The sequence below is a fragment of the Anser cygnoides genome, chromosome 10, assembly GCF_040182565.1.
Source record: "Anser cygnoides isolate HZ-2024a breed goose chromosome 10, Taihu_goose_T2T_genome, whole genome shotgun sequence".
Lineage (NCBI taxonomy): Eukaryota > Metazoa > Chordata > Aves > Anseriformes > Anatidae > Anser > Anser cygnoides.
The window spans coordinates 18843484-18858385 of record NC_089882.1 but is presented as its reverse complement, the minus strand read 5'-3'; the positions used below and the strand labels follow the sequence as shown (position 1 = coordinate 18858385).

The 14902-nt window shown below is 56.3% G+C and overlaps 1 protein-coding gene across 1 annotated transcript; it reads right to left on the bottom strand.

Annotated features, from left to right (window-relative positions):
- Positions 1-1854: 1854 nt before the first annotated feature.
- On the bottom strand, positions 1855-4630 carry LOC136791647 (PHD finger protein 7-like). Its single transcript, XM_067003390.1, has 9 exons — positions 4588-4630; positions 4169-4260; positions 3974-4075; positions 3587-3711; positions 3233-3395; positions 3036-3142; positions 2831-2944; positions 2563-2681; positions 1855-2036 (listed from the first exon to the last, which is right to left on the bottom strand). The coding sequence occupies exons 1-9, from the start codon at positions 4628-4630 to the stop codon at positions 1855-1857; spliced, it is 1047 nt and encodes a 348-aa protein (XP_066859491.1).
- Between the last annotated feature and the right edge of the window lie 10272 nt (positions 4631-14902).

Below are 14902 nucleotides of genomic sequence, written 5' to 3'. Positions count from 1 at the left end.
GGGCATAAGACAGGCAGACGCCTCGACCCAAACCTGCTGGGGAGGATGCTGCCGTTAAACTTGTCCCTTTCTTGCAGGCTCACGAGCGTGGCCTGAGCAACCCGGATAAGCCGAAGCCGAGTCCTTGCGCTAACGGCAAGGCCATACAAGAGCCCAAAGCCGGCTGCCAGCCCTGCTCTCACCTGTCCCACCTCTTGCCAGCCCCGACCTCCTCTCCAGCGCTGCAGTGCTGTGATCACCCACGTGTGCCACTGGGAAAGAGCGTGTCCAGAGTGCTCGTCCCCGCTGCCATGGGCTCCCCTGCAAAGCAAGCAGCCTGGGGGAAGATGGGCGAGGGGAGCGGGGAGAGGCTGGCTCAGAACTGTATTGGGCTTGGGGGCTGGGGATTAGGGCCAGCACTTGGGGCTAGCGCATGCCTGGTTCTGCAGCGTGTTCTGGGCTGGCTGTAGGGATTTGGGGCTGGACGTTGTAATCATGATCGGGTTGTCCTCTGCTCTGGTCCAGGGTGGCTGGAGCCGCTGCTGCTCTTGGGCACTATGGAGCTGTGGGGCATCCCCATTCCTGTCAGTCTGAGGGTGCTGGAGCTGCTGCTCTCGGGTACCAGGGAGCCAAGGAGGGCCCCAGTCCTGCCTGGCTGGCGGTGCTGGGGCTGGTGCTGCCCGACGGTGGGGAGCCTCAGGAGGACCCCGGTGCCGCCTGGCTGCTTGCGCTGTTGGTGCTGCATTCGGCAGCTAGGTAACAAATCGTCTTGTTGGTATTGCTTACATCACCCTCGGGGACTAGATGCCCACATCGGTGGCGAGCAGAACCTGTGCTTGAAACATCTTGGTATCTACCTTATTTTGTCATACCACTCCCCATTATTCCAAATTGTCAACAGCAGCCTTGCGAAGCCCATGCATGTGATAAGGCCCCGTGGTGCGTTATGATGCCCAAGTTCAACGTGGGTGGGGACGGCAAGGAATTGTAACTGCGTGCAATTGTGGTTGTGCAACAATCACACCTAAGCATGGTTTTCACTTGGATGTGGGAGATGCAAGCTTGTATCGTACTGATTCTGACCTGAAAACTCATGGGCCTGCGCTAATGAATGCGCAGTTAGAAACAGAGGGGTGTTTTAATGGAGAGAAACAGAGGGGTGTTTTAATGGAGTGCAACTTTGGAATCTCACAGGGAAAGTTCATACTACAATTCGTCAAAGACACTTTAATTTCGTGGCTCCTAACTCTACGTGCCATAGTCTACAGGGTGACGGTTGGCTAATAACTGGGACATGTGCAGCCCAAACGACATGTCTGGCTGTGTAGATCGTAACCCCTTCTGGACAATGTGATTAAGCCAAACGTGCTTACTGGAATTGCGTTGCTTTCCTAATCAATCTAATGGGGGGGAGGGAAGGAAGCAGGGAGACACGGCTTAGTCGTGCGAGTGAGGCTGAAGCCGACGCGCGTGTGATCTCTCAGCACAGATGGGATTGGCAGCAAGCTTTATTGTGATGGCGGCTGGGGACTGGAGCCAGGACGTGGGGCTGGAGCACGGCTGCTCCCGTGGCGTTGTTCAGGCCGGCCGTAGGGATTTGGGGCCCGATGTTGTAACAGGGAGCGGCTTCGCATCCGGACTGGCCCGGCGTGGCTGGAGCGGCTGCTGCGTTCAGGCACCGGGGAATCGCTGGAGGACCCCAATGCCGTTTCGCTTTCAAAGCTGCTGCTGCTGCTGCCCTGAGCACTGGGGGTTGTAGCACGTCTGCTCCCACGCCGTCTTTGGGTCTGCCTCTGGGTATTTGGGGCCTGATGTTGTAACGGGGAGCGGCTTCTTGTCCGGGCCGTCCCCTGCTGGCTGGAGCGTCGTCTCCGCCTAGGCCCTGGGGATCCACTGGGGGACCCCGATGCCGCCCCCCTGGCAGATCTGGTGCTGCTGCTGCTCCCAGCACCGTTTTCTGGTGCGTGGCTGCTCCTGCGGCGTCTTCGGGGCCGGCTCTGGGGATCTGGGGCTGGACGTTCCAGCGGTGAGCGGCTTCTTGTCCGGGGTCGCCCCCGCTGGCCGGTGGGGTGTCTGCCTTCAGGCACCAAGGAGTGACTGGAGGTTCCTGGTGCCCTCTGGCTGGCCAAGCTGGGGGTGCTGCTCCCAGCGCTGGGTTCTGCAGCACGGCTGCTCCTGCGGCGTCTTCTGGGACTGTGCCAGGTGTCTTGGGCCTGATGTACAGGCTGGCAGATTGTCCCCTGTTCTGTCCCTGGCCTTCTCCTCTCAGTCTCCTGGGAACTGTGGGATGGCCCCGGTGCTGCCTGGCTGCTGGTGCTGCTGAGGCTGCTCCTTTCGGGTGCTGGGGAGCCACGGGAGGGCCCCAGAACCTCTGGACTGGAGGTGCTGGGGCCGGCGAGCCCCAGATTGCTACTGGAGGCTGTAAGGGGAGACAGGAAGGTGAGTGGGATGGACTTCCAGACCCACGGCAGTAGAGGCTCTGACCCGTCCAGGGTCAGAGAGACTCTGGCAAGGCTGCCCTGAGCTCCTGCAGCCAGGCCTGGCCTGGCCACAGCCCAGCAGCATGAGGCCTTTGCCACTTACCAGTGCCCACGCCAGCGCAGCTGTCGCACTCCCAGGTGCCTGTGCTGTTGGTCAAGTTGGAGCAGCGCCGGTGGGTGCCTTCGGCAGCACAGGAGCGGCACAGGAGCAGCTGCCAGGGCCTGGGGAAGCAAAGAGTTGTGGGTGTGAGGACAAAGTGTCTGAGCCAGGGAGTGGCTGGCACATCCCTTGTGCTCTGTCCTGGCTCCCCCAGCATGTGCTGAGGCTGAGGACGTGGGCAGAGCCCCAGATGGCTGCTGAGGCAACTCACCCCTGTCCCTCCGCCTGCTCCCTGCCTTGTGGGTAAAGGCATTCACTGACATCACAGCGCTGGTGCCTCTCTTGCAGCGATGCAAAGGCGTTGCCGTCCTCCCAGGTTGGTCCTCTGCAAGAGAAGGGAGGGAAATTGTCCAGTCCCTGGCCATGCGCAGCGCTTGTGCCCTCGTGTCTAGAGAGCAGGGCAGAGGGACACCAACCTGACTGGGACTTGGATCCCCATGATGGACATTTCGGAACGGAACTCCACCTGGTTTCTGCAGATGGGGCACTGGAAGTAGAGAATGCCTGCACTCACAGCTTGTCCCTGCAGAAGAAACACATGCGGTGAGAGGTGAGCGGGCCCTGGTGCTGCTGAGCACCTGCCGTGCGCGCAGGGTGAGGGGAGGGCTCCTACCTGGATGCAGCCCCGGTGGAACCAGGCGTGACTGCAGGCTGGGCACACCATGGTGTGGTAGGACTTGCTGTCCCCCACAGGGTCCATGCAGATGATGCAGATGGTGTCCTGCTCCGGAGCTGCCTGCACTGCCTGCTGAGGGCGGTGCTCCCAGCAGAAGGACCTGGCGGGGAGAGGGAAGGGAAGGGCAAGGTGAGAAGTGCTGGGCCTGCCGCGGTTGTGGCGAGGAGGGCAGAGGAACGTGAAGGAGCCCCAGGCCCATCCAGGCTCTGGCGCTGCCTCCGGCTCTGCCAGGCTGCTGGGAAGCACCAGCGTGGGGTCCTCTCTTGCTTGGCTGCTGCTGGCAGCCCTTACCTGTACTGCCCAAAGAACTGGGTGACGCATTCTCCCTCCGAGGCGCAGGGGAGATGGAAGCTGCGTTCACAGCCTGTCTCCGTGCAGGTGATGGTGGCCCCTCGCTCGCCACAAACGAAGCATTGCTGAAAAGAACACAGCAGCCCCATTAGCACCAGGCTCGATGCCGCCACCGCTGGCCCCACACCCCTGGGCAGGGCAGGGCACAGGGTGCGGGCGCTGCTGGGTCACGCTCTGCAGACCCCCCTGGCGGACAAGGCTCGTCTGCCAGAGCAGCAGTTTGTCCCGGAGCAGGTTGGAAAGGCTGGCATTGCTGCCTTGGGGTCCAGGCTAAGCTCGCGGGAGCATCTCCTGGCCCAAACCTCCCTGTTCCCATCAGGTCCTCACCTTCTGGGATGCCCGCTTGATTGTGTGCTGTATATCCTCCAGTAAAAATCCCAAAATTCCGTCGTGTAGTGATCCAAGCCGATAAAGGCCATTCGCAAGAGACTATAGAATGGAAAAAAGCAGGATCTCGTTAGGGGTCATAGTTGAAGGGACCGTCCCTGGTGGGATGCTGACGGGAACCCTGGGGGAACTCACCAGGCAAAACGTGTGGGCACAGAGTCCATTCCTTTTGTGTATGGGGCCGCAGATGTTCGGGTCAGCATCTGCCCGGCCACACAGCATGCATGCTGGAGGGGAGAGAGCAAATGGCACAGCCATTGAGCACCTTTGCGGGGCCAGGTGTCCCTGAGGGACTGTCCCCAAGGGCCTGTTCTGTCCCTGCCATGCTGGCTGATGGGCAGGGCCAGAGGCTGTGGAGGGGAAGGAGGCACAGCAGGCACAAGGGTCCCAGCAGGCACCCACAGCCCGACCTGGGCCCCCCCTGCCAAGGAGCAGAGGGGCCCTGCCCCGGGGTGGTTGGGGAGCCCCTGCCTGCCCCTGCCTCCCCTCTCGGCCACAGGCAGCCCTCCCAGCCCCTCCCCGCCCTCCTGTGGGACGGGATACTTTTCTCTCACCTTGCTCCCTCGAGTCGGGAGCCTTCCGCTTCATTTCAGACATGGTGCACTTGGACAGCGAGCACTTGGAGAGTCACTGCCCCAGCGGTGCCGGGGTTTCTCCTCCACACGCTCCTCTGCCGACCCTGAGGGAGAAGCAGGACGAGGGTGAGTCTGCAGCACGGGCCCGAGGTGTGCAACCCCTCCTCCCTCGGCAGCCCCCGGCAGCCCCCTCCTCCCTGCCCTCTCCCCAACTCACCAAATCGCACTGAGGCACGGCCCGAGCCCAGCAGCCTTTTATATGCTCCTCGCCCCCGCGGGTCGCCATGGCCAGCCATTGTGACATCACCACCGCACGCCCCCCATTTGGGCAGGGACGCCCAAAGCTACCTGGCACCCACTGTGACAGAGCCCCCGCCTCACAGGGGTGGCTGGAGGTGCCACGCTGGGGCCTGGGCCCTCGGCACCCAAGCAAGAGGGTGGCCGCTCTTGCAGCCGGCACAGGCTCAAATGCCGGGTCCCGCGACACGCGGCGGAGAGGAAGGATTGCTTCCCTCGGCCTGCTGGCAACGCTCCCCGTGCCACAGGCAGGAGCGGAGATGTCCCTCGGACAGGGCTGCAGCCCTGGAGTGGCGGCGCCTGCACCGCACCTTTGGGCCAGCATTGCCGCCCTCCGGGAGAGCCGCAGGACACCTGGCGTTTGGGTCACAGCTTGCTCCCTCCTCACGTCCTTCTCCTACAGAGTTTCTCGAGAGCAGGGTGAGACCAGAGCTCGTTGTCTCCCCCAGACATCAGCAAGAGACGTTACAAAGCCAGCGGTCTTAATCGTCTTTACTGCAGTTGACAGTCCAGTCTGAGCCCTGACTCCTTTCGCCAGCTCTCACCATCAGGGTTCAAAGCCTCCTAATTAGAATCACAGAATCGTAGAATCATTAAGGGTGGAAACGTCCTTCAAGATCATCTGGTCCAACTATCCCCTACTACCAATGTCACCCACTAAGCCATGTCCCTAAGCACCATGTGCAACCTTTCCTTGAACACCCCCAGGTGACTCCACTACTTCCCTGGGCAACCCGTTCCAATTCCTGACTATTCTTTCTGAGAAGAAATTGTAGTGGGCTTACTTGGCAAGTTCTGGTAGCAGGGGCCCATAGGGGTGGCCTCTGTGAGAAGAATCCAGAAGCTGCCCCATTTTAGATAAGGGCCCTGCTGCTGTCCAGAGCCAAGCCAATAAGCGACGTTGTTTGCGTCTCTGTGAGAGCATATTTAAGAAAGGGAAAAAACTGCTGCGGAACAGCAGCTGGGAGAGAGAGAGGAGTGAGAAACAGCCTTGCAGACCCCAAGGTCAGTGAAGGAGTGGGAGGAGGTGCTCCAGGCACCACAGCAGAAGTTCCCCTGCGGCCTGTGGTGAGGACCATGGTGAAGCAGGTTGTCCCCCTGCAGCCCACGGAGTACCACGGTGGAGCAGGGTTCCACGCTGCAGCCCGTGGAAGAGGCCACGGTGGAGCAGGTGGACCTGCACTGAAGCAGGCTGCAGCCTGTGGAGGACCCCCGCCAGAGCAGATTGCGGGCCGGAGCCGCAGCCCGTGGAGAGGAGCCCACGCAGGAGCAGGTGACCTGGCAGGAGCTGCCGCCCGTGGGGGGCCCAGGTTGGAGCAGTGTGCTCCTGATGGATGGACCCCGTGGTACGGACCCGTATCTGGAGCAGTTCTTGAAGAGCTGCTGCCTGTGGGAAGCCCACGCAGGATCACTTTGGGAACGACTGCATCCCACGTTGGAGCAGGGGAAGAGAGTGACCGAGAAGGAACGGCAGGGACAAAGTGCTACAGACTGACCACAACCGCCATTCCCCCATTCCCCTGCTCCGCTTGGTTAAAGAGGTAGAGGAGGGTGGATGGGGGGAAGGTGTTTTGGGTTTCTTTCTTTTATTCCTCACTTCTCTAGCTTGTTAGTAATAGGCAATAATTCTTAATGTCTCCCTTCTCTGAGTCTGTTTAGCCTGTCACAATAATTGTTGAGCGATGTCCCCGTTCTTATCTCAACCCTTGAGCCCTTTGTATCGTTTTTTCTCCCCCTTTCCTATTCAGGAGGGGGAGTGAGAGAGAGGCTGCGGTGGAACTTGGCTGCCCACCCAAGAAAACCACCGCTAATTTCCAAACTAAACCTCTGGCGCAACTTGAGGCCATACTTTCTAGTCCTATCACTAGTTGTCTGTGAGAAGAGGCCGACCCCTAGCTCCCCACGACTTCCTTTAAGGTAGATGTGGAGAGCAGTAAAGTCTCCCCTGTGTTTTCCGTGTTAAGATCCCACTTTCGGATCCAAAGCTGACAAAAGAGCAAACATTAGCGGGGGTGGGTACAGTAAGCCCCCAAGCCACCACGACAACACAACCCTTCCCGTCACCCAACCCCCCTCTAACCCCTCATATTTATAGTACTTAAAATGGGGAGGGAGGGGGCTTTCCTCACAAATAAGGCTTTGCACCTTAAAAATGCAGCTCTGCACCTTACAGTGCACCTGGGGGCCCTAAAAATAAGGCATTGCGCCCTGAAAATGACAGCCTGGGCCGTAAAAGTGAGGGTGTAAGCAATAAGAAGCCAGCTTTGTCTCCAGAGAGCAGTCTCAGGGCCCTGAACAAACGGGCTTGGTCCCTACAAAGGAGCCCCTGGGCCTGCAAACTGCGGGTTTCGGTGACTGTGTTGGGTCTGTCTAGGACGGAGTCACCTTTCCCTGCAGCAGCCCACACAGTGCTGTGCTCTGCGGTCGTAGCTGGAACAGCACTGGTATCACTCCAGCGTTGTGTCTGCTCCCACGCCGTCTTCGGGTCTGCCTCTGGGTATTTGGAGCCTGATGTTGTAATGGGGGGCAGCTTCTTCTCTGGGCTGTCCCCTGCTGGCTGGAGCATCGTCTCCGTTTAGACCCTGGGGATCCACTGGGGGACCCCGATGCCGCCCCCCTGGCAGATCTGGTGCTGCTGCTGCTCCCAGCACCGTTTTGTGGTGCGTGGCTGCTCCTGCGGCGTCTTCGGGGCTGGCTCTGGGCATCTGGGGCTGGACGTTCCAGCGGTGAGCAGCTTCTTGCCCGGGGTCGCCCCCGCTGGCTGGCGGGGAGTCTGCCTTCGGGCACCAAGGAGTGACTGGAGGTTCCTGGTGCCCTCCGACTGGCCAAGCTGGGGGTGCTGCTCCCAGCGCTGGGTTCTGCAGCACGGCTGCTCCTGCGGCGTCTTCTGGGACTGTGCCAGGTGTCTTGGGCCTGATGTAAACGTGGGCGAATTGTCCTCTGCTCTGTCCCCTGCTGCCTGGTGGGGCTGCTGCTCTCAGTCGCCTGGGAACTGTGGGGTGGCCCCGGTGCTGCCTGGCTGCTGGTGCTGCAGCTGCTGCTTTCGGGTGCTGGGGAGCCACAGGAGGGCCCCAGAACCTCCGGACTGGAGGTGCCAGGGCTGGCGAGCCCCAGATTGGCACTGGACGCTGTAATGCAGGAATCGCTGGACGTTCCTGGTGCTGCTTCACTGTCAGAGCTGCCGCTGCTGTCGCTGCTGCTCTGAGCACGGGGGGTTGTAGCACGTCTGCTCCCACACCATCTTCTAGTCTGCCTCTGGGTATTTGGGGCCAAACATTGTAATGGGGAGCGGCTTCTTCTCTGGGCCATCCCCTGCTGGCTGGAGCATCCGAGGCGATCGGCTCCGGGGCAGACGCGTTCTGCAGCGGATCGGGGGATCGAGACAGGCAGGGCTTTTTTTTCGGCATCGAGGCCACCCGAAGCAGCCGAGGGAGCCGCCAGGACCCGGCAGCCCTCACGAGGGAGGCTGACGAGGTGTAGGCAGAGCCAGCAGCGCCGCCTCCCCGGCCGTTCAAAAGCGGCCCGTGGGGAGCGCGAGCGACAGCAGAGTTGAATGTGGGAGATGCAAGCTTGTATCGTACTGATTCTGACCTGAAAACTCATGGGCCTGCGCTAATGAATGCGCAGTTAGAAACAGAGGGGTGTTTTAATGGAGTGAAACTTTGGAATCTCACAGGGAATGTTCATACTACAATTCGTCAAAGACACTTTAATTTCGCGGCTCCTAACTCTACGTGCCATAGTCTACAGGGTGACGGTTGGCTAATAACTGGGACATGTGCAGCCCAAACGACATGTCTGGCTGTGTAGATCGTAACCCCTTTTGCCAATTAAGCCAAACATGGTTACTAAAATGTTGTTGTTTTTCTAATCACAGAATCACAGAATGTGATGGATTGGAAGGGACCTTGGAAGATCATCTAGTCCAATTCCCCTGCTGGAGCAGGAACACCTAAATCACATCACACAGGAACGCGTCCCGGGGGGTTTTGAATGTCTCCAGAGAAGGAGACTCCACGACGCCCTGGGCAGCCTGTTCCAGTGCTCTGTCACCTCACTGTAAAAAAGTTTTGTCTCATTTAAGCGGAACCTCCTATGTCCCAGCTTGCACCCATTGCCCCTTGTCCTATCATTGGGTGTCACAGAGAAGAGCCTGGCTCCATCCTCCTGACACTCCCCCTTTACATATTTATAAACATTAATAAGGTCACCCCTCGGCCTCCTCTTCTGCAAGCTAAAGAGACCCAGCTCCCTCAGCCTTTGCTTGTAAGGGAGATGACCCACTCCCTTAATCATCCTTGGGGCTCTGCATGGGACTCTCTCAAGCAGTTCCCTGTCCTTCTTGAACCAAGGGGCCCAGAACTGGATGCAGTATTCTAGATGTGGTCTCACCTGGGCAGAGTAGAGGGGGAGGAGAACCTCTCTCAACCTACTAAGCACATCTCTTCCAGTACTCCCCAGGATACCATTGGCCTTCTTGGCCATGAGGGCACAGTACTGCCTCATGGTCATCCGGCTGTCCACCAGGACCCCCAGGTCCCTCTCCCTTTCACTGCTCTCCAGCTTATACTGGTGACTGGGGTTGTTCTTGCCCAGATGCAGGACTCTACACTTGCCCTCGTTATATTTCATTAAATTTCTCCCTGTCCAATTCTCCAACTGTCAAGGTCCTGATGGATGGCAGCATGGCCTTCTGGCATGTCAGCCACTCCTCCCAGTTTAGTGTCATCGGCAAACTTGCTGACAGCACACTCCATTCCCTCATCCAAGTCATCGATGAATATATTGAACAACACTGATCCCAGCACCGACCCTTGAGGGACTCCACTAGATACAGGTCTCCAACTCGACTCCATCCCATTAACCACAACCCTCTGGCTTCTTCCCTTCAGCCAGTTTACTGTCCACCTCACTACCCGATTGTCCAGACCACACTTCCTTGTGTAGCTGTGAGGATGCTGTGGAAGACAGTGTCAAAGGCTTTACTGAAATCAAGATAAACCACGTCCACTGCCTTTCCATCATCTATCCACTCGGTTCTATCCTCATAAAAGGCTATCAGGCTGGTCAAGCATGACTTCCCCTTGGTGAAGCCGTATTTACTGCCCCTAATGACCCTTTTATCCTTGATATGACTAGAGACAACGCCAAAAATAAGTTGTTCCATCACCTTACCAAGGATGGAGGTGAGGCTGACTAGTCTATAGTTATCTAGGTCCTCCTTCTTGCTCTTTTTGAAGACCAGAGTGACATTTGCTTTCCTTCAGTGCTCAAGCACCTCTCCCGATGCCCACGACTTACCAAAGATGATGGAGAGTGGGCTAGCAATGACTTCTGCCAGCTCCCTCAGCACCTGCAGGTGCATCCCCTCAGGACCCATGGACTTGTGGATGTCCATCTTGCTTAATTGGTCCTTAACCCAGCCCTCATCAACCAAGGCAAACTCCTCCTTTATTCTGACTTCATCTGGGGCCTCAGGGGTACAGAGCTCCTCAGGAGAGTCACTGGCATTATAGACAGAGACGAAGGCATTCAGTAACTCTGCCTTCTCTTTATCTTCTGTTGCCAGAGCACCCACCTCATTCATTAGTGGGCCTACCTTGCCTCTAGTGTTAGTTTTATCTGCAATGTATTTGAAGAAGCTCTTTCTGTTGTCCTTGACCCTTCTCGCAAGGTTTAATTCTAAGGAGGCCTTAGCTTTCCTAGTTGCCTCCCTAAATCCTCTGACAACAGCCTTATATTCCTCGTAAGTGGCCAGCCCCTCCTTCCATGATCTGTAGACTGTCCTCTTCCACCTGAGTTTGCCCAGCACTTCCCTGTTTAACCATGAAGGTCTCCTGGCTCTCTTTCCTGACTTCTTACCTGTTGGGTTGCTCTGTTCTTGAGCTCGGAAGAAGCAGTCCTTGAATGCTAACCAGCTGTCTTGGGCTCCTTTTCCTTCAAGTACCTTGTCCCATGGAATTTCCCCTAGCAAATGCTTGAAAAGGCCAAAGTCGGCCCTACTGAAGTCCAGGGTTGCGATTCTGCTCGGTACTCTGTTCCTGCCACATGAGATCCCAAACTCCACCGTCTCATGGTCGCTGCAACCAAGGCTGCCCTCAACCTTCACCGTTTCAACCAGACCCTCCTTGTTAGCGAGGACAAGATCCAGCAGCGCTCCTCTCCTAGTTGGCACGTCCACCATTTGCATCAGGAAGTTATCATCAATACAATGAAGGAACCTCCTGGACTGCGGATGGCTGGCTGAGTAGGCCTTCCAGCAAATGTCAGGGTAGTTGAAATCCCCCACAATAACCAGGGCCTGTGATCCTGGTTCCATGGTATTCATTCTACAAACATTGCAAAGATTCTGGGCAGGGCTTGTGGCCTACCATTTCAACGCCGAGGAGGTTCTGGCTTTGCAGCTCTAATGTTTTCAGGAGCTTGTCATTGCAGCTAGGAGGTACGTGTGCCATATCATGTCTCACTGCCTGTGCATTTTGATCTAGAGATTTAGCATTGAACTTCCAACACAACCATTTTCCTGTACATAATAAGTGCAGAATGTCTAACCTGTTCATCGCAAAACCAGCGAAATTTCCTAAGTCGGTACATGTGCTATACCTAAACTCAGGTGTTGCTGAACTATACAGAGCTATTGCTGGCATTTCTGCTGTGCTTGAAATTACCCAGAATGCTACTGTGGGTGCTTTAAAGAGTATACAGTAGACTGATTAATTTGGTCTCACAATTGGCTATCCGATATTGTCTGTCCTTGGACTACATTTTAGCCTCACAAGGAGGTGTTTGCGCATCAATGAATATTACCTGTTGCTTTTTTGCTAACAAATCCAAACAGATCAAACAAGATGTGAATATTTTTCAGTGACAGATCTGTACCTCCCACCAAATAGCCCAAGAACAATGTGTTCTCGAAGGCCTGTCAGCTGACATGGCTGTGGTTTTGGCTACCAGGCCTCCAAACACAGGTGCGACATATCCAAATGATGTTGGTCCTCATTCTGACTGTCAGATTTGTGCTTTTCTGCGTTTTGTTTTGTATCAAATAGCTATTTGTTATCACTCTTATCTGAACTGGTACTGTATACCCATGTCTCAACCAACAAACACTCTCAGGAGTGACACCACTGGACCTAACGGGGACATGCGTCTCCTCCACCTCGCACATTAGGAGGCAAGAGAGATGCACCAGATATGGTGTAGTCTCATAGTGATACACAAGTGGTCACAGGCCAAGGGATGGAGTGATGGGAGCAGCCATAAAGGCAGTCTGGTTATAAAGGGGAAAATACTAACACAAATGGCCCGCTAAAACACTGGCAGAAGATGTCTGAGAACTGCTAGCCTGAGAATCTGGCCCGGGACAAGGCCTGTGAATGAAAAGTGTCCTTGAAAAGCACATCTGGCATCTTTGACGTGCAGTTGGGTACCTAAGAAACAGAGGTGTCCTGAGATACCACTGGTATGCTCAAAACCAAGGAACTGTACCGACAACGTATAGTCCAGAAAAGTGAAAAATAGTCTGGAAAAAGGGGAAAAAGTCCTGAGAAAGTATGGAATTGTCAACTGTTGTTGGCTGTTCTATCTGAATGAAAAGACAGTCTGGGAAAACTATAAGTTGCTCTGAGAGAACGGAAAAAAGTATCATTGTCTATTGGCTGTCCTGGGTGAAAAACAGAAATTACTTAGATCTATTGGCTGCTCCAGATGGTTGTGCACACTGACAAGGGCTAGGAAAAATGGGAAATATGAGTGCCAGGGGACAGGGAGATATCCCTGGGGGAGTACATACCAACACTCCTTCCAGAAGGATAATAAGAAATTGGAAAAATAATTGGCCTTTTGGAAAGGCCCCTTTTGCGTCTCCTGCACCCAAGCTACTCTGACTACTACCTGTTACTGTTACTAAGAGCACAGTCCAAACGCTTCTTAAACTCTGACAGGCTTTGTGTCACGACTACGTCCTTGGGGAGCCTGTTCCAGTGCGCGACAACCCTCTCGGTGAAGAACCTCTTCCTGATATCCAGCATAAACCTCCCCTGCCACAGCTTGACACCGCTCCCTCAGGTCCTGTCGCTGGTCGCTAAAGGGAAGAGATCGGCGCCTGCCCCTCCACTCCCCCTCGTGAGGAAGCTGTAGGCCGCGATGAGGTCTCCCCTCAGCCTTTTCTTTTCCAGGCTGAACAGGTCAAGTGACCTCAGCCGCTCCTCGTACGTCTTCCCCTCTAGGCCCTTCACCATCTTCGTTGTCCTTCTCTGGCCACTCTCCAACAGTTTCACATCCTTTTTGTACTGTGGTGCCCAGAACCGTACACAGTACTCGAGGGGAGGCCGCACCAACACAGAGTAGCGTTGCAGCGCTGTGATCACCCACGTGTGCCACTGGGACGGAGCATGTCCAGAGTGCATTCAGCAGCCTGCTGTTCACTATCCCTTGTGAAAAAGGAGAGAAAAGTAAGCTTCAGGAGTCAGGAGGTAAACTCACACCATTCATTTCAAGTACAAGCAAAAAATTGATAACTACAGGAAAACAACCTTCCAGGTTGCAGATCAGCACGGGGGAAGACAGCTTCAGGAAGCCATTTACCTTCTCACTGTCTTCACTGACGGCCCTAGACACCAGCATTATGGAGCGCATCTCCGCAACAGGGGGCTCCTTCCAGTTTGAGCTGCTCTCCAATGCAAGTGGGAGGCTGTACAGTCGTCCCCTCGCGTGAAACTACGTACTCAGGAACGCTGCTCTGCTACTTCCAGATAAAGTTACTTCAAAAGCTGGATGTGAGGACCCAATTTCATTTCCAAGGGAAATAAAAATAAAAATAATAATACCACCACTGCACTTCCTGATGTCCTGCTTGTACCTGGAACGTTCTCTGTAGCTACTACATCTCTTCACTGTGCTGGAGAAGATGCGGGGACAGAGAGGCTCGCAGACACAGCTCATCTAGGCTAACTCACAGCCTCCTTAAGGCTGTATGCCTCGCAGTAGCTTTCCTTGTGCAAAACAATCCCTGGTGCCCCACAAAGCAGCTTGCCTTACTTGTGGGTGCCACGGAGCCCTCAAATACCAGCCTTGCGGTCTCACAAGCAGGATTGTGCCGGGTTGGCCGGTGCAAGAGCAAACGGACTGCCCAGCAGTATCATCGTTTCCGAGGAAAGCATTAATCCGAGAACCCGAGAGGCCGTCTGCCCTGGAAGGAGGAACTCCCAGAGTCCGATGGGACAAAGACAGGCAACACCACGTCCTCCAGCACCACACGGCTGGAGAAAGGGCACCGCGACATGAGTTTCTGGCGGAGTCCTTCGTTCTGCAGGAAAGGCCCTCCCAAAATCTCGCCTCGGCTCAGGGATTCACTCGCTTTCTGCCCCACCACGCCTCTCTCAGCACGGCCACTGCCACTGGAGGCAGTCGATCTCAAGCGAGGCGAGGGGCGCTCACCCCGCTCCACAGCAGTCCTGCTTGTGCGAGGCGTGTACAGCCCGTACCTGCGACCTTGGACTTCTCCGGCTCAGTGCTCAGCCTGTAGTTCTTCCTTGAGAGAGCAGGCCCAGCACCTCGCGACGTCATTCTTCACAGGCACCGGTGCCAGAGCGGGCATAAGACAGGCAGACGCCTCGACCCAAACCTGCTGGGGAGGATGCTGCCGTTAAACTTGTCCCTTTCTTGCAGGCTCACGAGCGTGGCCTGAGCAACCCGGATAAGCCGAAGCCGAGTCCTTGCGCTAACGGCAAGGCCATACAAGAGCCCAAAGCCGGCTGCCAGCCCTGCTCTCACCTGTCCCACCTCTTGCCAGCCCCGACCTCCTCTCCAGCGCTGCAGTGCTGTGATCACCCACGTGTGCCACTGGGAAAGAGCGTGTCCAGAGTGCTCGTCCCCGCTGCCATGGGCTCCCCTGCAAAGCAAGCAGCCTGGGGGAAGATGGGCGAGGGGAGCGGGGAGAGGCTGGCTCAGAACTGTATTGGGCTTGGGGGCTGGGGATTAGGGCCAGCACTTGGGG